Source organism: Leucoraja erinacea, chromosome 4 (genome assembly GCF_028641065.1).
Source record: "Leucoraja erinacea ecotype New England chromosome 4, Leri_hhj_1, whole genome shotgun sequence".
Taxonomy (NCBI): domain Eukaryota; kingdom Metazoa; phylum Chordata; class Chondrichthyes; order Rajiformes; family Rajidae; genus Leucoraja; species Leucoraja erinaceus.
Window position 1 is genome coordinate 17,109,041 of NC_073380.1, and position 27,562 is coordinate 17,136,602.

General features: G+C 41.7%; 1 protein-coding gene across 4 annotated transcripts in view; it reads left to right on the top strand.

Annotated features, from left to right (window-relative positions):
* LOC129696187 (transcriptional activator GLI3-like) overlaps positions 1 to 27,562 on the top strand; it is a 360,260-nt gene that overhangs the window by 295,274 nt on the left and 37,424 nt on the right. For all 4 annotated transcript variants that reach the window (XM_055633815.1, XM_055633813.1, XM_055633812.1 and 1 more), the window contains 2 exons: positions 2,091 to 2,204; positions 8,600 to 8,740. In XM_055633815.1, the coding sequence (XP_055489790.1) occupies positions 2,091 to 2,204; positions 8,600 to 8,740 (255 nt within the window). The remainder of the gene's footprint in view (positions 1 to 2,090; positions 2,205 to 8,599; positions 8,741 to 27,562) is intronic.

Sequence of the window (27,562 nt, forward strand, 5' to 3'; positions counted from 1 at the left end):
CCAGAAGAATGCTGGGCAGAGGGGGACGAAAGGCTTGGGCTTTCAGCCTATTCCGAATCCCCCCCCCCCCCCCCGCTTCCCTCGATGTTTTCTCCGGGTTTTCCTTGCAGCCGAGCTCCCTTTGTTGTTGCAGCAGCTTCTGTTGATCTCTGCTGGCCATGCTGGATCAGTGAGTAAAGAGTTTAAAAAGTCTCCGTTTTCCCTGGAGTTTAGATTTAAGAGGGTTTCCCTGTCATACTTTGTTAGTACTAGGGAGTTAGAACTTAGAAATAAGTTAAAAAGGAACATAAAAGTTAAAAACACACACAATTTTCGCGGAGCTGCCACAACGGCGACTGGACAGGGCCGCGCCAGCAGGTGGGACTAGTGATGCTGGGACACTTTGGCTGGTGTGGGCAAGTTGGGCGAAGGGCCCATTTCCACACTGTATCACTCTATTACTCTATCCTGTCCAACCCCTTAGGATTTATATATTTGCATGATGTCACCTCTCATCCTAAACTCCATGGAATACAGACCTATTCTGTCTAGCCTCTCTTGATAGGACAACCAGATCAACCTGGTGAATATGTTTGGCCTGGTGAATCTCTTTCAGGCTGCCTCCAATTGTGTTATATCATTATTTAGGTAAGAGGACCAAAACTACAGATATGTTTAGTTTATTGCCACGTGTAACGAGTTACCGTGTAAAGCCTTTGTTGCGTGCTATCCAGTCAGCGGAAAGACAATACATGATTACAATCGAGCCATTTACAGTGTGTAGATACATGATAAGGGAATAATGTTTAGTGCAACGTAAAGCCAACAAAGTCCGATTAAGGTCACCAGAGTAGAGGAACTAGGCACAGCATTTCAGCTCATTAACATCCTCTACAATGATCACTATTCTTAAACTCCATCCTTTAATGCACCATAACTCTGCTCTCACTGTAGATAATGTAGTCTCATTGCACAACACTGTTGTTATCACATTTGTCTCTAATGTACTATAATGGCTGGAACTGTAGTTAACACCTTGTTACTCTATTCTTACCACTGTTGACGTACTCCAACTATACTCTTACTGTATTGCCTGGAGGCTCTCTTGAGGGGGGCTTTTAAGCCTTTGAAACATTACACTGTTAAACTGTAAGTTGGTAAAGCAGCTACTGATTAATGGGGAGTCCCCTCTAATTATTGTATAATACATTGACCACTCAATTCGGTGAGCAGTCACATTTGAATAGGGAATTTGAATCAATATTGTTGTTCAGTATAAACCTGTAGGAAGGAACTGCAGATGCTGGTTTAAACCAAAGATAGTCATAAAATGCTGGTGTAACACAGCGGGTCAGACAGCATCTCTGGAGAAATTCTGGAGGAAAGGAAAAGGTGACGTTTCAGGTCGAGTCTGAAGAAGGGTCTCGACCTGAAAGGTCATATAGAAACATAGAAAATAGGTGCAGGAGGAGGCCATTCGGCCCTTCAAGCCAGCACTGCCATTCATTGTGATCATGGGTGATTGTCCACAATCAATAACCCGTGCCTGCCTTCTCCCCATGTCCCTTGATTTCACTAGCCCCTAGAGCTCTACCTAACTCTCTCTTAAATCCATCCAGTGAATTGGCCTCCACTGCCCTCTGTGGCAGGGAATTCCACAAATTCACAACTCTCTGGGTAAACAAATTTTTTCTCACCTCAGCTTTAAATGGCTTCCCCTTTATTCTAAGACTGTGGTCCCTGGTTCTGGACTCGCCCAACATTGGGAACATTTTTCCTGCATCTAGCTTGTCCAGTCCTTTTATAATTTTATATGTTTGTATAAGATCCCCCTCATCCTTCTAAACTCCAGTGAATACAAGTCTAGTCTTTTCAATCTTTCCTCATATGACAGTCCCACCATCCCAGGAATCAATCTCGTGAACCTACGCTGCACTGCCTCAATCACAAGGATGTCCTTCCTCAAATTTACCTATTCCTTTTCTCCAGAGGTGCTGTCTGACCGTCTGAGTTACTCAGGCTTTGTGTGTCCATCTTTTGTTGTTCAGTGTCTCTGAAATACTGCTTCTGTTATGATCAATCATTGTTTTTAATTTCTTTCATCTTTCTAGAGTAAGCCAACGAGTGAGTCTGCAGTCAGCAGCACGGGTGATCCAATGCAACATAAGCGTTCACGGATTAAAGCTGATGAAGAACTGCCGAGCCCAGGAGGTGGGAGTGAGCAGGTATAACCACAACTTCATTAATCAGCCCCCACTCCTTCTCGTAACAGATGCATTCGATAATACGCGCTGCTTCCACCAAGAGTGCTCAGGGACCAATTACAGAAACCTTTTTTTGTCTTTCATGTTGTTTGCTTTCCTTTTATAGGTAAGCGATTAAATATAGTCTTTAAATTAGTAGTACAGTTTTGATAGATACCTTGGATTTGTTGTGGTGATCATGCCACATTCAGTGTATAATCTCAGCCTTGAATCAGACATCAATTTGCATTCGAGGTGTATCTCTGTAACAACACATGGGACTGCCGCACTTACAAATGCTGAAGTCACTGTTTTCAATCAGTCCTCTAAAAGCCTCTGCTAAGAAAATGTTGTGAAGTTTGAAACTCAGGATCTGACTCGCAAGAGCACCAGATGAAGTTGGTGTGTGGACATCACTGGCAGATAGACTTGAGCTCACCTCCCACCTACACCCCAGCCACTACCTCTTCTCCCCTCTCCCATTGGGCACAAGGTAAAGAAGTGTGAAAACACACACCTCCAGATTCAAGGACAGTTTCGTCCCAGCTGTTATCAGGCAACTGAATCAACCTAACGCAATTAGAGAGCAGTGCTGAACTACTGTCTACCTCATTGGTGACCCTCACACCATCCTTGATTGGACTTTAGCCATCACTACCTCTTGCACTAAACCCGTCACTTCCCTCATGTATTATGCAACAAAAGCTTTTCACTGTACTGTGTACAATGACAAAGTCCCAAGCTTTCCGTCCCTCAGAATATGGAATTTGCATTCAGGTGTATCTCTGTAACAACACACTGCTGACTTAATTCAGCATGTTATATTTCTTGCAGTCACTGTTTTTTCAGTCCTAAAAAAGCCTCTGCTAAGAAAATGTTGTGAAGTTTGAAACTCAGGATCTGACTCGCAAGAGCACCAGATGAAGTTGGTGTGTGGACATCACTGGCAGATAGACTTGAGCTCACCTCCCACCTACACCCCAGCCACTACCTCTTCTCCCCTCTCCCATTGGGCACAAAGTAAAGAAGTGTGAAAACACACACCTCCAGATTCAAGGACAGTTTCGTCCCAGCTGTTATCAGGCAACTGAATCAACCTAACGCAATTAGAGAGCAGTGCTGAACTACTGTCTACCTCATTGGTGACCCTCACACCATCCTTGATTGGACTTTAGCTGGCTTTACCTTGCACTAAACGTTATTCCCTCATCATGTATCTATGCAACAAAAGCTTTTCACTGTACTTTGGTACACATGACAATAAACTAAACTGCTTCTTTTCGTGTCCATCTTGTTACAAATATTGATCTCGCTGTCATCGTCCATCCTGAAAAGGACACAAGCTTCCAGCGACAATCAGTGGGAGCCGTCACTTGTTGTAATAGATGATGGTGGTAGCAGAATTAGCTCAGGATACTTCCAGTTTCCAGCCCCACGACGTGGATGCTTCTGCTATGGAGGCCAATAAACTAAACTGAACTGAACTGAACTTCATACGCTGGTTCCAAGCTATTTTCCAAGTCCCATAAGGTCCATGGCGTCTATTGTGAACATCTTAGTGATTATATGGAATATCATTAATGCAGTAAGTGTGCAAATGGTCTTATTTGTTCTCATATAACCTTAAAATGTGACAGCTGAGGTACAATATTCTATGCAGAGTGGACATGAGAGCACAACTTAATTCAGCATGTTATATATCTTGCATTATAGATTTTGTCCCAAGATCTGTCCTGCAGGAATCAGCATATTTTAACTGCAAATATGAATCTGCTATGATATAAAATTGGTACTAAATCTGTCATTTTTTTTGTACATTTGCTAGTTTAGAAACCTTGGCACATGATTTTCTTTGGTCAATGGTGTCATAGACTCAGAGTTATACAGCTTGGAAACAGGCCCTTCGGCCCAACTTGCCCACACCGGCCAACATGTCACAGCTACACTGGTCCCACCTGCTTGCATTTGACCCATATCCCTGCAAACCTGTCCTGTCCATGTACCTGTCTAACTGCTTCTTAAACGTTGAGATAGTCACAGCCTCTGGCAGCTCTTCCATTCACCCACCACCCTTTGTGTGAAACAGTTATCCCTCAGATTCCTATTAAATCTTTTCCTCTTCACCTTAAACCTATGTCCTCTGGTCCTCGATGCACCTACACTGGGCAAGATACTCGCAACATCTACCCGATCTAATTCTTCTCATGATCTTATACACCTCAATAAGATCACCCCATCCTCCTGCACCCCAAGGAGTCCCAGCCTACTCAACCTCTGCCTATAGCTCAACCCTCGTGCTCCAGAACCTCTGGTCCTCGATTCATCTACACTGTGCAAGAGACACTCTGCATCTATCGATCTATTCCTCTCGTGATTTTACACACCACTATAAGATAAGGTGTGTTAGGAGCTTTATATAAAAGTGGAAAATTATTAGCTCCCGAATACAACGGGCACGCACTTATTTTTAGAACAGGCTTGCTCACTTTTAGAAATTCTGGCTGATTCTGTAAACAGCCTCCTGTGATCTAATTTTCAAAGCAAAAATAATTATTCCCGGTTATGTAGTTGCATCAGCTATTACCCACAGCTAGACATTATTCAACTCTGTGGAGTCACCTTGAGTTACTGACATTGTTTGGAGCACTGAACATTTAACTTTTAAATTCAATAACTTAGATGACTGTTTCTTTCCACTGGCTTTCACGTCTAAAACGTGAAGATGTTTTTACAATTTTTAACATTACTCACCGATCTTATAGCTTTGCATAAATAAATGGGGAATGGTCTTGAAGGAACATGATCAGTGGAGGAACAAGATTGCAATGTAGAGCACTGAACAAAACAGATAGCATTTGGCAGACAATGCTGAGACATTGGGATAGATATTCAGCTTGCCTACTTGTGAGCCAGATGTTGCATGGTAGTCTTCCTTGATGGAAACTACATAAAAAATCACCATGAATCAAGTACAGCCCATCCTTGGGTAGCAAACGGCCAACATGCGGACACACACATTTACAAGCGAGCTCCCATAATATTAATTTCAAGTTTGAAGTATGTACATACCTTCATTCCTAAAAGCCCTGTCCCACTGTACGAGTTCATTCAAAGAGTTCTCCCGCGTTTGCCCTGATTCGAACTCGGAGATTTACGGTAATGGTCGCTTGTCGGTACTCGGGGCTCACGTGGACATTTTTCAACATGTTGAAAAATCTTCACGAGTCTTCCCGAGCTTACCGCGTTTCCCGATTACCTGCCGTTAGTGTTACAAGCCGCTAAGAGACGTCCCCGAGCTCCGACGTACCCACTACAATCATTCTCCATGCTTACCACGAGTTTGATTTTTTTTTAAACTCGGGAGAGCTCTTCAAAGAACTTGTACAGTGGGACAGGGCCATAAGAATGACACCACTTGGTTCTATTCTCTCTCCACATTTAGTCGTTTCTCATCAGGTGTATCAGCTTTTGATGCTGTGCACTGCAGTCATGTGGAGGTATGGTTAACACACCAAGTGATTTTTGAGCTTTTCTGACATGGACTAAATCAACTATAGATATTTGGAAAGGATGGAATACTTTGATTATTCGGGGCAGCCTGGAGCTTTCACAATGAAGTCATTGATCTGCAGAACCATTCGTACACTCAGCTGGAAGGATTAAATTTTACCCCCATCGTTATGTTTTCATAAACAAAGGGAAGAGGTGTTTTCTTTGTGAGTTAAAAATAAATGGGTCAATTAAAATGTGATCAGTTCTTGGGAAAACAAAATCTGTTCATATAAAAAATGTTCGTACTGTAGAATGTCCTAAAGTCCTTCACAATTCTATTAGAAGTTATTAAAACAGAGTACAGCATATGAATGAACACTTCACCCACAAGTCCATGCCGTTCATGATGCCATTTAAGCTAAAACTGTGTGTCTGCACATGGGTTTATAATCCTTCCATTCAATGCCTGTTGATGTTTCAGTTTCACGTCTACCGAGGCACAGTGAAAAGCTTTTGTTGCGTGCTAACTAGTCAGCAGAAAGACAACACATGATTACAGTCGAGCAATTTACAATGTATAGATACATGATAAGGGAATGACGTTTAGTGCAAGGTAAAGCCAGCAAAGTCCAATCAAGGATTGTCCGAGGGTCACCATGGAGTTATAGTAGTACAACATGTCCAGCATAATGTGCTTGTCTTATTGCCTCTTAAATGTCGCTATCGTATCTACTTCCACCATCTCTCATGGCAATACTTTCCAAGCACCTGCACTCTATTTGAAAAACCTTACTTCGCAAATCTCTTTTAAAATTTCCTCCTCGCACCAGATTTAAGTTGTCCTCTGTTATATGACAATTCAACCTGGGAAAACACTCTTACCTACTCTGTATGTGCCTCTCATAATTTTAGAAACTATTATCAGGATGCCCCTCAACATCTGATGGTCCTGAGGAAACTATTCAAATACTCTCCAGTCTGAGAGGCATCCTGGTGACTTTTTCTGCACCCTAACCCTAGCCTCGCATCCTTTCAATAATGCAGTGTCAATAACTGCACATAATATTCCAAATATGGCCTGAATAAAGTTTTATAAAGCTGTTGCATGTCTGTCCAACATTTATACCGTTACGCCACAACTAATGCAGGCAAGCAAGTATGTTGGATGCTTTCTTTACCACACGATCTACAGTCCCAGGATGGCGGGACTGTCATATGTTGATAGAATGGAGCCACTGGGCTTGGATACACTGGAATTTGAGGGGGATCTTATTGAAACATATAAGATTATTAAGGGATTGGACATGCTAGAGGCAGGAAATATGTTCCCAATGTTGGGAGAGTCCAGAACCAGGGGCCACAGTTTAGAATAAGGGGTTGGCCATTTAGAACGGAGATAAGGAAAATCTTTTCCACCCAAGTTGTGAGTCTGTGGAATTCTCTGCCTCAGAAGGCAGCGGAGGCCAATTCTCTGGATGCTTTGAAGAGAGCTCTTAAAGATAGCGGAGTCAAGGGATTATGGGGAGATGGCAGGAACCCTGGGGTACTGATTGTGGATGATCAGCCATGATCACAGTGAATGGCAGTGCTGGCTCGAACAGCCGAATCGGCTACTCCTGCACCTATTGTCTATTGTCTATTCAGGGAGCTATGGACTTGCACCTCAAGATTCCTCTGTACATCCATGGTCCTAAGGTTCCCACTGTTTACTGTTTACCACTTACATAAAAACCTCCCAAAATGCAACAACTCACACTGAAACAGATTAAGCTTTAATTGGCCATTATTCCACCAATATTTCCAACTGATTCACGTGCTGCTGAATTCTTTGACACCCTTCCTCACTATCCATAATTTTGGTGTCCTTTGTAAATTTATAATCAGATTCCCTACACTTCTGTGCATATCATTTATATATCACAAAACTACTGTTTTGTGATATATAACACCACTTGTCACAGACCTCTGGTCTGAATAATGCCCATCACCAGTACACTCTGTCCCCTGTGGCCCAGGCTTTAGAATCCAATCTACCAAGTTTCCATGGGTCTCATGAGCCTTATTCTTATGGATTAGGGGCCTTGTCAAATGCCTTGCTAAAGCATTAGAAAATATCCACTGCCCTAGCCTAATCAACTTTCTTCATCACCTCCTCAAGAAACTCAACTAAGTTTGTAAGACATTTTAGTTTAAATGCTAGACACTATTGTAATGGAGAAGTATGGAGTCCATTTGCACACATCAGTATTTCACAAACATGTTAAAGGAATAAGAAGATCATAATTTCTAATTTATCTTAAGGTATAAATATCAGTCATGACCCTGGAGATAACTCTGTTTCACTTTGGCTTGTTGCCTGGGATCTTTCATGCCGAAATACAAGATCTTCCGGCCTCAGTTGAACAACTTATTTGCAAAATTACTGTGCTGATACTGCAGTGTTCTCTCAGCATGATACTGGGATGTTCAACTGCATTATCTGCTCTTTAATCTTGAGTGGAGATTGACAGACATACTTTCTGACCTAATGACAAATCCCACCATTGCACATCATCTTGTGCACTGCAATTCCCAACATTATAATATTCAGAGTATATCTCTCGTTTCCCTTTCCCCTGACTCTCAGTCTGAGGAAGGGTCGCAACCTGAAATGTCACCTATTCCTTTTCTCCAGAGATGCGGTCTGACCCACTGAGTTACTCCAGCATTTTGTGTCTTATCCTCGGTTTAAACCAGCATCTGCAGTTCCATTGTGCACATTATTCAGGGAACCTATCTGTAAGCCATTCAGATACACGGGCCTCTGTATGAGCTGTGTGCAAGAGCCTAGAATGCTGTAACAATTCAGGCATTAGTGGATTGACAAGTGGATTTCTCTATAACAGGAACAGCCAGAAGGAATGACGCTGGTCAAAGAGGAGGTGGATAAAGATGAAAGCAAGCAAGAGCCAGAAGTCATTTACGAAACAAACTGCCACTGGGAAGGGTGCTCAAGAGAATTTGACACACAGGAGCAGTTAGTCCATGTAAGTAATCGAAACCAGAGACTGCTGTGGTTCTCTACAGAATTCCTGAAGGTCAGATTTTTTTTGATTACAGGATATCATATTTCTTAGCCTGAAACACTGAGCAATAGAGTGCATATTATTTATTCCAGGGAACTCAATGCTGCAAAGCTTGACCTCGTCATACATCTGAAGACAAAAGGAAATATTTTGTCAATTGCTCAATGAAAGAATGCTTGTGTTTTGGATTGTGCAAACGGAAGTGTGAATCTTTCCGAGAATGAAATAAAGGGCATTTTCATTTAAAATGTTATCATTTCTCAACATGTGCCAGAGCGTTTGAGATGAATCTAATCATTGAAAGAACAATTGAGAGGAAGTGCTAAGAAACTGCAAAGGTAAAAAGACCCTGATGGGAGTTATACACAGGTTTGTGATGAGTAGCCAGGATATAGGGTACAAATGACATCAGGAGACAGAATCGGCATGTAAGAAAGGCAATGTTACAGTGGTCATGGGCGATTTCAATATGCAGTAGAATGGGAACATCAGGTTGGTACTGCAAGAAATTCCCAAGAAATGGAATTTGTAGAGTGCCTCCGAGATGGTTTCTGAGAGCAAGCTTGTAGTTGAGCCTAGCAGGGAAAAGGCAATTCTGGATTTGGTATTGTGTAATGAACCAGATTTAATTAGGGAGATTAAGGTAAAGGAACCACTAGGAGTGACCATTGATATAATTCAACCTGCAATTTGAGAGGGAGAATATGAAATCAGATGTGTCAGTGTTATGGTTGAGCACAGGAGACTACAGAGGCATGAGGGAGGAGCTGGCAAAAGTTGATTGGAAAAGGACCCTAGCAGGAATGATGTTGGAACAGCAAAGGCAGGAATTTCTGGGAATAATTTGGGAGATGCAGAATCTTTTCATTCCAAAGGGGAAGAAGGATTCTGGGGGGAGAATGAGGTTACCGTGGCTGACAAGAGACAGCATAAAACTAAAAGAGAAGGCCTATAACATTGCAAAGAATAGTGGGAAGCTGAATGAGTGGGCAGCTTTTAAAAAAAACTACAGAAGGTAACCAAAAAGGCAATATGGGGAGAAGGGATGAACTATGAAAGTAAGCTGGCCAATAATATAAAAGAGGAGAGCAAGAGTTTCTTCAGATATATAAAGATATATAAAGAGTAAGAAAGAGGCGAGAGTAGACCGCTGGAAAATGATGCTGGAGTAGAGATAATAGGGAATAAAGAAATGGCAGAGGAATTGAATGTTTTTTGTATCAGTCTTTACAGAGGAAGACCACAGACCAGCAACATGCCTGAAATTCATGAGAGTTAGGGGGTGGAAGTTAGTGGAGTGGCTCGTACTAAGGAGAAGGTGCTTGGGATGCTGAAAGGTGGATAGGTCAACTGGATCGGATGGACAGCACCCAATGAATCTGAAAGAGGTGGCTTTAGAGGTTGTGGAGGCATTAATAGTGATCTTTGAAGATCACTAGAGTCATGAGTGGTTCCAGACAATTGGAAAATTGCAAATATTAAATGTTCAAGAAGGGATTAAATTAAAAGAGTGGAAAGCATAGGCTGGTTAGCCTGACTTCAGTAGTTGGTAAAACTTTAGTCCATTATAAAGAATGAAGTTTTTGAGTACTTAGAACCACATGATAAAAGAGTCGATGTGGTTTTGTAAAAGCAAAATCTTGGCTGATGAACTCGTTGGAATTCTTTGAGGAAGTAAATAGCAGGATAGACAAAGGAGAGTCAGTCGGTGTTGTTTACCTGGATATTCAGAAGGCCTTTGAAAGAGACTACTAAAGAAGATGAGAGCCCATGGTACTGGAGGATCGATACTAGCTTGGACAGCAGGCTGGCTGAATGGCAGAAGGCAAAAGAGTGGCAATAAAAGGGGCTTTCTTTGGCAGTGACAAGCCTTGGGAGTGCTGATGCAGGATTTCCAAAAGGTTAATTTGCAAGTTGAATCAATAGCATGGAAGACAAATGCAATATTAGCATTCATTTCGAGAGGACTAGAATATAAAAAAAAGGGATATAACGCTGAGGCTTTATAAGGCACCAGGCAGACCACATTTACAGTAGTGTGAGCAGTTTGGGCCCCTATATCTGAGAAAGGATGTGCTGGCAGAAGAGAGAGTCCAGAGGAGGTTAACAAGGATGATTCCGGGATTATTGGGTTTATGAATAATGACCGTTTGACGGCTATGGGCTTGTACTCATTGGAGTGTAAATGTATGAGGGGGGGACCTCATTGAAACGCACCCAATATTGATAGGGCTGGAAAGAGTGGATGTGGAGAGGATGTTTTCACCAGTGAGAGAATTAAGGACCAGAGGCCATAACCTCAGAATAAAAGGACATACCGTTAGAAAGGAGATGAGGAGGAATTTCTTTAGTCAGTGGGTGATGAATCTGCAGAATTCATTGCTACTGCCGACTGTGGAGGCCACGTCATTTGGTGTTTTTAAAACTGAGATTGCCAGGTTCTTGATTAGTATGGGTGTCAAAGATTATGGGGCGAGGGCAGGCCACTTGGGTTGGGAGGGAAAGATGGATCAGCCGTGTGTGAATAGTGGAATAGACTCGATGGGCCGAATGGCCTAAATCTGCTCCGAAAACGTATGAACTTATATAAACATTGATAAAGTCAAAAGCATCAACTTCAAATTTAACTCACTCATTACCATGATCAGCCATGATCACATTGAATGGCGGTGCTGTCTCGAAGGGCCGTATGGCCTACTCCTGCACCTATTGTCTATTGTCATATGCATCATCCAGGTTCTCATGCTGAAACAATCTGATCATCGTTTATGACTCAAATTGAGTTTTCACTCATATAACCTGTTCATCTGCCCGTCCTCGGCTCAGATAAGTGTTTTAGTTGAACTACCGGAGGATGCTTCTGAGAATCTGCCAAGGAAAAGTTGAAGCCTTGGGATGGCCAAGGTAAAGAAATATATATAAAGCAGAGCATGTCTCCTGTTTGTTGTGTGGCTGTGTCACTGAGGTTTTTTTGGCAGCAGCATGATTGAGATAGGTTGATGTTTCACTGTAGACCAGCAGCCTGTACTCCATGCTTTATCTCAATTACATTGTTAAGTCAATTGTCATGGGATTGTAAGTGTCGATTGGACTATCTTTTCCAATCAGAGAGACATGTTCATTGAGTTTGCCAGATATATATAGAAAGGAACTGCAGGTGCTAGTTCTGGAGTAACTCGACAGATTCAGACTGTCTGAAGAAGGGTCCCGACCTTAAAAGTTACCAATCCCTTTTCTCCAGAGATGCTAGACAAAATGTTCGGAGGGAGGAGGAGTCTGAAGAAGGGTTTCGGCCCGAAACATTGCCTATTTCCTTCGCTCCATAGATGCTGCTGCACCCGCTGAGTTTCTCCAGCACTTTTGTCTATCTCCAGAGATACTGCCTAATCTGTTGAGTTACTCCATAACTAGCATCTGCAGTTCCTTTCTACACAATCTGAAAGAAAATATCATTGGCAAACTCAATAAAAATGTCTCTCTGATTGGAAAATATAGTCCAATCGACACTTATAATCCCAAGACAATTGACTTGTTAACAGTGTAATTGAGATGAAGCATGGAGTTCAGGCTGCTGGTTTACAGTTGAACATTAACCTATCTCAATCATGCTGCTGCCAAAAAAATCTCAGTGACACAGCCACACAACAAACAGGAGACATGCTCTGCTTTATATATTTTTCTTCCCCTTGGCCATCTCAAGGCTTCAACTATTCCTGGGCAGATTCTCAGAAGCATCCTCCAGTAGTTCAACTGGTCAGTCTGAAGAAAGGTCCCAAGCCAAAGATGCTGCCTGACCCGCTGAGTTACTCCAGCACTTTGTGTCTATCTTTTTGTTTCAGCTTGTTTTTTAATGTAGAAGGACGGGTGAATTATGGCCCTGTTGTGCTGGCAACTGTGCTTGCTAAAACAAGTGTTGGGTTAGCTTCATGTCTGAAGTTGACTCTCCATGGGACATGCACAGTTTAAATTATGAGCAGGCTGTTTTTATAAGTGCAGGGTGCACGTGAGTGTTACCTTTCAATGTTTTTTTCTGTTGGTGGTTCCGTAGGTTAATAGAAAACAGGACCAGCTCAGGCCATAGTCGCCACTCTCAATAATTGTTATCCTTCTCTGAAATAAGGCTGTTGACTGCATTTCAAGGTCTTTGTTAAAGGTTTTCAGTAATCCTAACAACTTTTGCCCTCGGTGATGCACCTTTGAAACTTCTCTGGTGGAATGTCAGAGTTGTTGAACTATGGAGCAGAGGCTACATGTGTTTCACATTAGTCAAATCACAAACATTGATGGAAGCACAAGAATTCTTCTTATGATTACATGCCAGAACAGACTCATTTACATTAAGCCTGAGAAAGGAAAACTGATGTTGCATTTAGATTATTAAACAGTGGGCTGGATGGTTCAAAGTTTCAATAAATGTCCTGCCAGTGTTTCAACTTATGTTGAAAACATCCATATGGGTGTTGGAAGGGGTTTTCTTTGCTCTGAGGTACCAATACTTATGAAATAAAGTGCTGCTAATCAAATGTTTAGATGGGTTCATGCATAATCTATGCTGAGGGTGGTCACAAACAATGTTTAAATATGATTTTCAAATGTGAAAAAAAGTCTAGATTGATTAGGTAACTTTGTGCTTTATTTTACTTGTGATGTTTTTAGTCAACCCAGTTTGTAATTATTTTCGAGGTTGCAATGCATTAGCCGACTCTGCAGATGTTTTTGTCTAAGTTCACCTATCCTATTTCCAGCCATCATCATGCTATGAGACCTACGTTGTGAAGGTATACAGTGACTTGTAATTGCAGAGCAGTCGTGTCTTCTTGAAGCTCCTTTGAAATTAATTTTTAGGGACAGCACTTTGGTTTATTAATGTGTTCTCCATTAAAATAAAAGGCCATATATTATTTTAAAAATCTCATTTTTATAGCATTCATGGTTTATTTTTCTCTAACAACTTTCTCCTTCTGACTCTGCATATTCCCTTTCTTCCTTTAAATCTGATCCCTGGAGCAAAGATCTGTGTTGTTTCAATTTCCCTTCTAGTTGATTGGCATTCTGCCTGTTACAACTCTCTTGGTCCCACTATGCTACCATTTTATTCTACGTTACCCTTACTTGTTTCCATAGTACTATACTATGCTCTAGTAACGGTTGCCAGTCATAGTTATTTGGGTGTAATTTGAACGATTATATCAGCTGCAGTAGTTATATGCTCAGTGCAGTCATCTACAAAGTTAAAGTATGTCCCCTATATTAAAACAGGAATAAAAAAATAAGGGTTCAGAAGCCTGTATTTCCCACCAATTTAGTATAATGTTATAAAAATAACACCTGGGTGGGACAATTTTTCTCCTGTTTACTCGGCTGCTTAATGCCAATATCATTTGGCTCCCCAGGTAACCATTGTATGAACACACAAATTAGGAGAGGCAGGAGGCCATTTGGTCCCTCGAGACTACTGCTCCATTTAATACGATCTTGGCTAATCTGATTGTAAAAAACGTAGAAGTCTAACACTAAATGCTATCTAGTTATTCATTGAAGTGGGACAATTCAAGCCTAATCTTGCGGTTGTTCTGCAATCGCACATGTCCAGTGTTTGTTATGGTTACCGTGATAATTTAACAGACAATTCATCTTCCCAACCTACCTACCCACACCCACCCAAGTTCACAGCAATTGTGAAGCTAAGTTACTCTGTGCATACTTCACCTCCTTCATTCAGCAGGAGGTGTCTTCACCACTTAGACCTCCATGTTTTGGAATTTCTTCCCTAAAATCTTGTGTTTCCTTAATTGCCATCACACAAACTAATTAGGAGCAGCGGCACTCTCAAGCTCAGTGGTATTGAATAAGACGTTCCAATTATTACAAATCTGCTTACCTTGGCCTTTCACCCTCTTGCTCAGCAAGCATCTCTCTACCTCTGCCTTTAACATATTTAAAGATTATGCATGTCTCAACTAGCAAGGAAAAGTTTCCCAAAGATTTCACTACACTTGTCTTAAAAACTATGACTGCTAGCTCTAAATTTTTACAGAAGTGAAAATAATCTCTCCACTTCCATCTTGTCAAAACTCCTCAAGATCCTGTACATACCAGACTTCTGCAAATCATTCACTGGACCTTCTGGATCTAAGACTTAGCAATTTCCCACCATTTAAGGTCTCAACCCGATATTCTCCAGGGCTGCTGCCTGACCCACTGAGTTACTCCTGTACTTTGCATCCTTTTGACCATTTAAGGTAATATGCTTTCCTTTTCTTTTCTAGTCCCTATGAACAAATTTACCACATTATAATCCCTGTACCCGATCTTTGCACGTTGTCCTGAAACCTTTGTAGCCTCCTTATGTATTTTCCACAACTCGGTCTCCTACTCATCTTTGTATCATCAGCAAATTTAACAACCATAACTTTGGTGCCCTCATGCAGATCATTGAAATAAATTGTAAAAGCTGAAGTCCCTGCACTTATCACCAGTGGCAGACCACTCATTACATCTTGTGAAAGGCTTATTTGTGTCTCGGCTCTGTTCCCAGTTAGCTAGCCAACCTTCCTTCCGCCACCCATATGTTGCTGCCTATACCATGACCTTTTATTTTCTGCAGTAACCTTTGATTCTGCTTTTCTATGTTTCAGGTCGCGACTTATCTTCAGTTATAATGGTTTTTATTGTTCTCTGTCAGGATGTTTTTAAACCCTATTTTTTGTACCATCACGCTATCAATCCTACATTTAATAAACACTGTACAAGAGACAATAGAAGTAGAAAATGCAGGAAAAATTCAACGTCGGGCAGAACTTGAAGTACATACATGCTCTTGAAATAATTAGAGGCAATCTCCTATGCAACAAAAGCAACTCTTCTATTGAAATTGAAAAGTAAAGAACTTTTACGCTGGAAACTGCATATGCTGGAAGTCTAAAATAAAAAGTGAAAATTCTGGAAGCAAGCAGTAGATCAGTATCTGTAGAAAGATGCTGGGGGTGGCACGGTAGAGTCCTTTACTTTTCAATTACAAAAGAGAACGAGATATTGCTTCCAAATTCTTTAAAACGCATGTGTATCTGAGCTGTTTGTATTACTATATTCTCTTGATAATACAAGAACAGGAATAAACCACTAAGTCGCCATGGCTGACCTATACTTCTTTGGCTGACAAAAGTGCTGGAGAAACTCAGCGGGTGCAGCAGCATCTATGGAGCAAAGGAAATCGGCTCGATATTTCCTATTTCCTTCGCTCCGTAGATGCTGCTGCACCCGCTGAGTTTCTCCAGCACTTTTGTCTACCTTCGATTTTCTAGCATCTACAGTTCCTTCTTATATACTTCTTTGACTTCGTTCTTGACTCCACCAGTATTCCCTGTGTATCCATCCTGCTGGATACACAGTGCCAGCAATAATTGTAATAAACTTTGTGCATTTCTGTTGAGTAGAGCCAGCATTTAGCGAGTCATTGGGAATCAGTGGGTGACATTTCCACTGGCTTAGTTATTATCTGACACTTCATGACTCAGGGTGATGAAAGTCACTTGGTTGATAGATTCTCTGTAATATTGAACCTCAATTGTAATTGCAACTTGGAAAGATGGACATTGCCAAGGAGAATTGATCTCAGGTTAATATTATACAACACTGCTTGTACAGTGAAGTGTCGAGACTTTGAAGCATCTTCACCACAAGAAGCCTTATCCTATTTGGACGTGATGATATATAAATGTTGTATTTTTTAGCTGGAATTTAACCCTTTGCTCCTCCGGCAAATGGCACTAACATTGTTTCTTTGCTGGGAACAATTCAACAAGCACTGATACAGCGTGTGGTAAAGATGCTTAGACACTTCCCGAAACAAGCACTAAGACCTGGCTTGGAAAGGTTCCACAACGACTAATGTAATGCAATATGGAATGGAATATTTTATTGTCACATGTGACAAGGCACAATGGCATTCTTTGCTTGGATACCCAATGTATACAAATAGCGGCCACCTACAGCACTGACAAAGTTACAAAAAAACATTTCCATAGGGACTGACTCCTGACCTTGAAGAGTTACATGGGGACCAACTCCCGGTCTGGAAACATTTCCACAGGAATTCCGTTCCGACCAGGAGCTACTCCACACGGACCAACTACTGTCTCAATATGGTTCCCCAGGGACCATCTCTGGGTTTCGGTCCCACAGTCATGTGCTCTCGGCAGAGAACAGCTCGACATAGTTCAGGTCATAGTTGATAGCATCTCTGCTGATGCTTTGTGCATCTGGGAATTATCGAAAATGAAGAAGTTTGTCAGGCTGGAGGAAAGTATTGTACCTAGATGCTGAAATGAATCAGATTCATTTGTATATAGTTCTTAATTTGCAAATTGAGCATAAAACGGTTTCCTGCATATTAGACTGGAGATCGTTTCTGAATAGTTTCAGTTTAGTTCATTGTTTTGTGCAGCAAGGTACAGTGAAAAGCTTTTGTTGCGTGATATCCAGTCAGCGAAAAGACAATACATGATTGCAATTGAGCCATTAACAGTGTATGAATGTTTAGTGCAAGATAAAGCGAACAAAGTCCAGTCAAGGACAATCCAAGGGTTACCAATGAGATAGATAGTAGTTCAGGACTGCTCTCTAGTTGTGGTAGGGCGATTCAGTTGCCTGATAACAGCTGGGAAGAAACTGTCCCTGAATCTGGAGATGTGCCTTTTCACACTTCTATGCCTTAATCATGCTGCTGGCCTTGCCGAGGCAGCATGAGGTATAAATGGAATCAATGGAAGGAAGGTTGGTTTGTGTGATGGTCTGGGCTGCATCCACAATTTGTTGCAGTGTAGTGGCCATCAGGAAGTGGCTTCCTGCTCATTCATAGTCAGTTACTGTCAGCGTGCCTGATATTTGCAGAGTGCCAGTCATGCAGCTAATGATGTCGTGAGTCAATTGGTGCATGTTTTCTTCTCTGCCAGTTGAAATTTGAGCTTAGGATGGAAATTTACAACCTTTGTTCTTCACCTACAAAATTAATAGGAACATATCACCCAAAATTCAGGAGTGAGATACTAGTTAAAAGGGTTACTCTGTTGCATCAATGTCTTGCCAACAAAATCACCAAGTCTCATTTTTCAATGGCCAACATATTGTTAAATAGCTGATTACAGCCGTTTACAAAAAAATGTTCAAAGGTTCCCGGAGCAGAATTAGGCCATTCTGCCCATCAAGTCTAATGCGCTATACAATCATGACTGATATATCTTTCCCTCTCAACCCTATTCTGCCTTCCCATAAAGCCTGACACCCTTACTAATCGGCCCATTAAGTCTATTCCGCTATTCAATCACAGCTGATCTATCTTTCCTTCTAAACCCAATTGTTCTGCCCTCTCCCCATAATCTTTGACACTCATAGAAACATAGAAAATAGGTGCAGGAGTAGGCCATTCGGCCCTTCGAGCCTGCACCACCATTCAATACAATCATGGCTGATCATCCAACTCAGTATCCTGTACCTGCCTTCTCCCCATACCCCCTGATCCCTTTAGCCACAAGGGCCACATCTAACCCTCTTAAATATAGCCAATGAACTTGCATCAACTACTTTCTGTGCCAGAGAATTCCACAGATTCACCACTCTCTGTGTGAAAAAAATAATTCTCATCTCGGTCCTAAAATACTTCCCCCTTATCCTTAAGCTGTGACCCCTTGTTCTGGACTTTCCCAACATCGGGAATAATCTTCCTGCATCTAGCCTGTCCAACCCCTTAAGAATTTAGTAAGTTTCTATAAGATCCCCCCTCAATCTTCTAAATTGCAGCGAGTACAAGCCGAGTCTATCCAGTCTTTCTTCATATGAAAATCCTGCCATCCCAGGAATCAGTCTGGTGAACCTTCTCTGTACTCCCTGTATGGCAAGAATGTCTTTCCTCAGATTAGGAGACCAAAACTGTACGCAATACTCCAGGTGTGGTCTCACCAAGGCCCTGTACAACTGCAGTAAAACCTCCCTGCTCCTATACTCAAATCCTTTTGCTATGAATGCTAACATACCATTCGCTTTCTTCACTGCCTGCTGCACCTGCATGCATACTTTTAATGACTGGTGTACCATGACACCCAGGTCTCGTTTCATCTCCCCTTTTCCTAATCGGCCGCCATTCAGATAATAGTCTACTTTCCTGTTCTTGCCACCAAAGTGGATAACCTCACATTTATCCACATTATACTGCATCTGCCATGCATTTGCCCACTCACACAACCAATCCAAGTCACCTTGCAGCCTCCTAGCATGAATGAATGAATGAATCTCTTTATTGTCATTGCACATGCTACAATGAAATTTAAAAGTCAATCCCACGGTGCGATTCACAAGAGCAATTTTAAATATATAAGAAAAGGTAAAAATATATACATATAAAAAAAAAATTACAGATAAATAACAATAGCAGCTGAGGTAGAACCATTCAGTTGAATGTGAGTGTTATTTCTTATTTTGCAATGTTAAGTTTACGTATGGCTATGGGGTAGAAGCTGTCTCTGAGTCTGTTTGTGCGAGTTTAGAAAGACCTGTACCGTCTGCCAGAGGGCAGCAGGTGGAACAGGTTGTGTCCAGGGTGGGAAGGGTCCTTCAGGATGTTGGCTGCCCTGCCAAGGCTGCCCTGCCATCCTCCTCACAGCTAACACTGCCCCCCAGCTTCGTGTCATTCGCAAACTTGGAGATGTTGCATTCAATTCCCTTGTCCAAATCATGAATATATATTGTAAATAGCTGGGGTCCCAGCACTGAGCGTTGCAGTACCCCACTAGCCTGCCATTCTGAAAAGGGCCTTTACTCTTTACTCCCACTCATACTAATCAAGAACCTGCCAATCTCAGCTTTAAAAATATCCAATGACTTCTCCTCCACAGCCATCGGTGGCAATGAATTCCACAGATTCACCACCCTTCGACTAAAGAAATTCCTCCTCATCTCCTTTCTAAAGGTATGTCCTTTTATTCTGAGGTTATGGCCTGGTCCTAGTCCATTATAAAGAATGAGGTTACGGAGTACTTAGAAGCACATGATAAAATAGGCTGAAGTCAGCATGGTCTTGTGAATGGGAGGTGTTGCCCGACGAACCTGTTGGAATTCTTTGAAGATGTAAATAGCAGGACAGACCAAAGGAGAGTCAGTGGATGTGGTTTACCTAGATTTTCTGAAAGTCTTTGATAAGGAGCCGCTCATGAGGCTGCAAAAGAAGATGAGAGCCTATGGTATCAAAAGGGAGATACTAGCAGGTTGTCTGCATGGCAGAAGACAAAGAGTTGCGATAAAGGATTTTTTTCTGGTTGGCTGCCAGTGACTAGCAGAGTTCCACAGGGGTCGGTGCTGGGGCTGTTGCTCTTCATGTTATATATTAATGATTTGGTTGAGGGAATTGAAGGCTTTGTGGCCAAGTTTGCAGATGATACAAAGTCAGGCAGAGGGGCAGGTAGTATAGAGAAAGCTGAGACTCTGCAGAAGGACTTGATTAGTTTAGAGATACAGAGCGGAAACAGGTCCTTCGTCCCAATAAGTCCACACCGACCAGCAGGCCCCACACATTAACACTATCTACACACACCAGAGACAATTTTACATTTATACCAAGCCAATTAACCTACAAACCTGTATGTCTTTTGGAGTGTGGGAGGAAACCGAAGATCTCAATGTAAACCCGCGCAAATCACTGGGAGAATGTATAAACTCCATCTACAGGCAGCACCCGTAGTCAGGATCGAACCCGGGACTCAGTCGTTGTAGGGCAGTATGCCTACCGCTGCAACACTGTGCTGCTCCACTTGGACAGGTTGGGAGAGTGGGCAAAGAAATGGCAGATGGAATACAGCGTAGCAAAATGTGGAGTTGTGGATTTTGGCAGAAGGAATATAGGTGTAGACTATTTTCTAAATGGGGAGAGAATTCATCCAAATCATTGATATTAATGATAAAGAATAGCGGCCCTTAGTGAATCCTGTCTGCTGCAATCACTGACCATCGATAAGCCCACAGCTTCCAAAGGTTTGGGACCAAACATGGCACAAGAATCAAACAGACCAGTTTAGCACCAACGGAAGAGGCCAGAATGGAAAAGAGAGCGCCATGATGGTCCAATTTTATACTGCCATCATAGAGTCTGTCCTCACCTTCTCCATCATGGTCTGGTTGGGCTCAACCACCCAACACGACATCCGGAGGCTGCAGCACATCATTCGATCAGCCGAGAAGGTTATTGGCTGCAACCTTCCCCCCATCAACGAACTGTACACTGCAAGGGCCAGGAGGCGAGCGGGTAAGATCATCTCTGACCCCTCATACCCTGGCCACTAACTCTTTGAATCACTTCCCTCTGGAAGGCGACTCCGGACTGTCAAAGCCACCACAGCCAGACATGAAAACAGCTTTTTTCCAGTAGCAGTAGCTCTACTCAACAGCCAAAAGTCTGTAGCCTCCTTGTGCTCTGCTATTTTATTTCATTCTTCACATGTTTGAATTATAATGTTTTATTTTTAATTGTCTACTGTATATCGTGTTGTTACTTGCGAGCAAAGCACCAAGGCAAATTCCTTGTGTGCATTCATATTTGGCTCATAAAATGTATTCAATTCTATTCAATGTCACTCAGCCACACCAATCCCAGGAAGCCTCTGCTGCTGTTCAGTGGCAATAATGGGTGAGAGCTCTTTCATCAATAACTCGCATCCCAGCTGTTTGCATGGCAACAATAGCAGAGCTGTAAGCTCTACACACAGCTCCCAACAGGAACAATGAGGTACAGTTGAATCGGTGTGCGCTGCGCATGCCGCTTTTGCCCATTTCCATGAAATTTTACAGGGGATCCAAATGGCTTTAAAGCTACTTGCAGCCCAATTTATCTCAGCAAAACGGGGCGATCTCCAATTCCGAGGCTACCTGAAGTGGTTTGAAAACAACATTGGAAACTCAGATCATTGTCCTGCTCTGTGCAAAGCCAATTATAATGAGCTCACTGCTGTCTGAACAGTGAGATCAGCTCTCAGGACTGGGAATTGAAGTGGTGTTCTGAATGAGCAGCTTTTTTTTGTTGATAATAACAAAATAGAATTTAAATGACTGTTTCATATTTATTTGCTTGTGGTTTCAGTGGAAGCTTTTAGTTTATTGTTGTATCTGACTGAGATGACAGATAAAAATCCCATTTAAATGAGTAGCAAATTTGTGCGATGTCTCAAAAGGAACAATGGTCACTTGCAGGTCATTCACTGTCAGTTACTAAATGGTTATTGCTTTCCATTTTAGTCTAGATGTGACATTGCTGTTTTTAAGAATATTAACAAAAACAATGCATCTACACGTATAAGTCCTGTGCCCTACAGACAACTGAGATTCCATATCCAGCAGAAGGAGATAAAAGTTGTCAGTCGAAAATGAAAGAACGTTCTTTCCTGTTCTCCCTCCTTGTGTTCAGGCGAGATAAACTACAGTGGAGTTTGAGAGCTGTACCATTTTGCTCCTGGCAGGGACTTTAATTGGTATAATGCAGATTTCTTTTTTGATCAACACCGATTATTCTGCTTATCTATCCTCACTATCAGAGTTTGTGATGAAAAAGCCTTTGGTGAAACATAGATGTCGTGTTTCCCAGTAAAGTAGTATGGCGATTGACATCTGAAAGAAAAAGTCTGATTTACCAGCCTTTAATTGATTACATTGAGGGCTAAGTAACAATCCAGACCCAACCGATTTGTAAAATTGCTTAAAATGCAGTCTTTTTGTGATTGTATTATATAAATCTATTCAGGCCACTGGAAAGACTTTGTTCATCTTCCGAGATACTTGGGTATTTGTAACTGTTAAATCTATCTTGTTGTGCTTATGCAGTAGTTAGTAGATGAACTGGTAGGGTAAAGATTAATAACCAGTTGCACTGCTATCAGCGCCTGCTTGTCGATTTTCTGGGATTGGGCTGTCTATTCAGCATGAAAATTATTGATTAAATAAAACTTGTTATTAGGGCAGGGTGTGAATCATAATCACAAACAGTAGTGGACATCGTTCTTCCCAAGCAACACTCATGCATCAAAATCTTCCACAATATTTCATGTCACCTGCTCTCTTTTACTTTGTTCTACTGGGTGTAGACAGAAACACATAGTCTTATTTCGCCTCGCAACCTTTGCTTTCTCAAAAGATACTGATGTCCCATCTCAGCCAATACTGCAATTGCCAGCAAACCTTCCTAAGGCAGGCAAAGCACGAATATATCGAATACAATTACACTTCATTCAGGAAATCTGCAATACCTAGTCCCTATTCAAATTATGTTTCTAATACTATTTCCTCCCTCTGTGACCGAGTTAAATAGTTGGAAATAAAAACATAAAATGATGGAAGCACTCGGCAGTTTGAGCAGCATCTTTCGAAAGAGAAATGGGGTTAATATGTTTTTAGCTTTTAGTTTACTTTAGTTTAGAGATACAGGGCCTACAGATTAGAGATACAGGTTTAGTTTGTAGATGCATGTGGAAACAGGTCCTTCGGCCCATCAAGTCCACACCGACCAGCAATTCCCACACACTTGCACTATATTTTACACACTAGGGACAATTTACATTAATACTAAGCCATTAACCTACAAACCTGTACGTGGTTGCAGTGTGGGAGGAAACCGAAGATCTCGGAGAAAACCCACGCAGGTCACGGGGAGAACATACAAACTCTGTACAGGCAGCACCTATAGTTAGGATTGAACCCGGGTCTCTGGCGCTGTAAGGCAGCAACTCTACCACTGCGCCATCATGCCGCCCTGGTCAAAGATTGTTTTTCAGTCTGACCCTGCATAATCTGCTGATTGGTTCCAGCATTTTCAATTTTTATTTCTTATTTCTAGCATCAGCATTTTCAAATTTTCATTTATTGGTGTGTAGTTTGGACATGTAAAATAATTAGGATTACACTGTGGAGGATATTTTTTGTAACTTTTATTTGATTGACCTTTTAACTTTACATTTTGTATTTTTCAATATGATGTTACATATTTAACAATTGGAGAGTGTGTATGTGGCTGTATGTGTGCATGCATGTTGCCCATTTGTGTTGTGGCATTTTAGGCTCTAAAATGGGTTCCATTCCAAATGGACAAGTGAAATGTAACTCCTTTTTTATATTTAAGTATTATTAGTCTTTTATTAAACTGCAAATAATTTCCTACAAATGTAATTCACAATAAAGGCATTCTCAAATTTTAAATGGTTTTATATAATGCAACTATCTTCACTAAATTATATTTTGAGTAAAATGTGTTTGCTAATAAAACATTGATATATTTTAAGTCCACTTAAAAGGTATGATATAGGCAATATACTTGTAGCCATTGCACATAAATCATTATTATTTGCTAACAGTCTTGGTACTTGAAAAGAGTGTTATTATCCTGATGCTTCGAAAATAGTTTAAACAATTGATAACATAATGATGGAGAACGCTTTACTGGGATGATGACTCATGGATCTGTAATGGGACATATTCTGCTACTTCAGAATTTTTTATCGAGATGGTTCTAACTTCAAATTAAGAAGCAAGATGAGGCATTTCACACAGAGTTGTGAGTGTGTGGAATTCTCTGCCTCAGATGGAGGCTGGTTCTCTGGATGCTTTTAAGAGAGTTAGATGGAGCTCTTAGGGATAGCAGAGTTAATGGATATGGGGAGAAGACAGGAACGGGGTACTGATTATGGATGATCACATTGAATGGCGGTGCTGGCTCGAAGGGCCAAATGGCCTACTCCTGCACCTATTGTCTATTGTCCATGGAGACCTTTGAGGCTGAATGACCATTGAGCTCAGTTCCACTTGCCTCCTCAGCAAATCTCGATCAGCTGGCTAACAGGGGTGCTGTCGAAAGCCATAGAAAGATATATGTATATATATATAAACTGTTAGTTAGATTTTTCAGACTTTCCTTCCAGCTTCTGATTCTCCCTCTCTATACATATATATATATATATATATAATGGAGAGAGAGAGAAAGAATCAGATAGAAGAAGCTGGAAGGAAAGTCTGAAAAACCTAACTAACAGTTTCCTGACTGCAGTCAAGTCAAGTCAAGTTTATTTGTCACATACACATACGAGATGTGCAGTGAAATGAAAGTGGCAATGCTCGCGGAACAACAAAACATCCAAACAAATTATAAACACAATCATAACACACATATTATTTTACATAATAAATAATAGAAGGAAAAACGTTCTGTACAGTTAGTCCCTGGTGAGAAAGGCGTTTACAGTCCGAATTGCCTCTGGGAAGAAACTCCTTCTCAACCTGAAGACTGTATGCACGTAAATATATTTATTTATTGCTCATATTCTACATTGCTCTTCTAGCGAGATGCTAACTGCATTTCGTTGTCTCTGTACTGTACACTGCACAATGACAATAAATTTGGATCTGAATCTGAAGAAGGATCCTGATCCGATACGTCACCTATACATTTCATCCACAGATGCTCCCGACCCGCTGAGTTCCTCCAGCCCTTTGTGTTTGACTCAAGGCTCCAGCATCTGTGTTTTTTGTCTCCAGGGTGCTTTTAAATTTGCTTTTAAAAATGCTTTTATTCATCGGGTTGCCATTTCCAGACTTTTAGCTAAAATAATTTTGGTAACATGACATGAGGCCAGGAGAAAGGTTGAGATAGTTCTCTCCCATTATTTAGAACATAGAACAGTAAAGGAACAGATCCTTCAGCACACCATGAAACTGCCAGCTATGTTGCCAATGTAAACTAATAGCATCTGCCTGTACATGGTCGCGATACCTCCATTCCCTGCCGATCTCATGCCTGTCCAAATGCCTCTGAATCATTACTCTCATATCTGTTTCCAGCATCTAACCGCAGCACATTCCAGGCACCTACCACCCTCAGTGATTAATATGGGCATCTAGGGGAGAAGGCAGGAGAATGGGTTTAGGAGGGAGAGATAGATCAGCCATGATTGAATGGTGGTGTAGACTTGATGGGCCGAATGGCCTAATTCTGCTCCTATCACTTATGGTTCTAGGTACCTACCACTCTGTGTGTTCCAGGGACCAAACACTCTCTGTGTTCCGTCTCTTCTCTTCAACCTATGTGCTCTAGTATTTCACATTTCCATCATAGGAGAAAGACTTGGACTGTTTACCCTGCCAATGCCTCTCATAAATGGATACAGTCTATTGGCTCACTAATCGGCCTCCAGTGCTCCAGAGAGAACAATCAACGTTTGTCCACAGTACAAACTCACTGTGAAATTACTTTCTTACAAACAGCCCAACAGAGTATCACCATCATCCATCCCCAATTAGCAGTTGTATAGAAGTAGTCTACTGGTGCCTTGGTTTGGCACCATTTTCCAAGTCCAGTCCATGCTCAAGTGGTTATGAGCGGTGCCCGATTCTGGCAAGCCCCAGACTGCTGAGCACCTCCAGCCATCGCCTTCCTTGGTCAACCAGCAACTGACATCCTCTCCTCACCTGCCCACCTTTGTACCCCGGGGACACCTACTACAGCTGACTTTAATGGGGTAGTCCAGGCCCCGGTTCCCTCTCCTCTCCTACCAGCCTTGCTCCACTCCCACCGGGTCTGTCGCCAGTTCCATCTTCCTTGTTTCTGGAGGCCATGGACCGCTGGGTCTTGTGTTCGGTGTGATCCACTGCGTCGTGTGATCCATTGGGTCTTGTGTTCCATGTGATCCACTGAGCCTTGTGTTTGTTGTGATCCACTGATTCTTGTGCTCGGTGTGATCCACTAGATCTTATGTTCGGTGTGATCCACTAGATCTTGCATGCAGCTTCCTCCGTAAGCCACAGCACCCACTGGGATCCCTTCACCACCGCGAAGCACGGCACGCTCTGTGTAACCCTCCGTGACTTCTGGACCCTCTGGACCAGCTTACCCTGAGGGACATTGATGGGGCAATGGCTGCTCTTCACTGGGCTCTTTCCAAAATTCCAATATGGGAGACCATCATGAAGCTTCCAATCCTCCATCTTCCTAGAATTATGCAGAGAGACCTTAAAACAATTTGCTAAATATCTGTAACCTTACAAAAATGTTTTTAAATGAGCTATAATTCTAAAAAAATGTTGCCTGCGGGAATCTTCACAAGGTTAGAGCGGGTGCCGGCAAAGCTGCAGTTTATTTCAGTTCTTCCTTTTTACAAAGGCTGCACTGTTGAATAAACCAATAACTTTAATTTAATTCCTTGCTGAATTGCTATGGAAACATTGTTTAAAGAGTCTTCTCACTGGCAGTTTCCTGACTCAGGCTCAACTTTGCTGCCAGTTCATTTCAGTTAAGTTTTGATTGTCATTCAATTCACACTTGCGCGGTTGTAAAATGATGTTTGTTTCATAGAGATTCAATTATGAGAAAATTGGTCAAAGCATTCACGCTGTTGAAATAAATTGTTATTTATGGCATGTAACCAATGAAGCTGCAGTTGTTTCCATGTGCTTGATTTACTCAGATCATGAAACTCTGATTTATACAGATATATGGAACGCATACACTTAGGACCAAAGATTAAAAATAACTCTGGATTCCCTCAGTGATTCGACAAATGAGTTGGCGCATGAGAGGATTGGTATCTAAATGGAACAATAGAGGACAGAAAAAGAGCTGTGACCACAATTTACCTGTGACTGTTGTTTTAAACAGTTAGACAATTAATCTTCTGATTATCCCTTCAAACCTCTCTTCTACAGTATACATCGTGTTATCACACAAGATTCAAGTTTAATCTATTCCCAACTTGCTTTCCGATA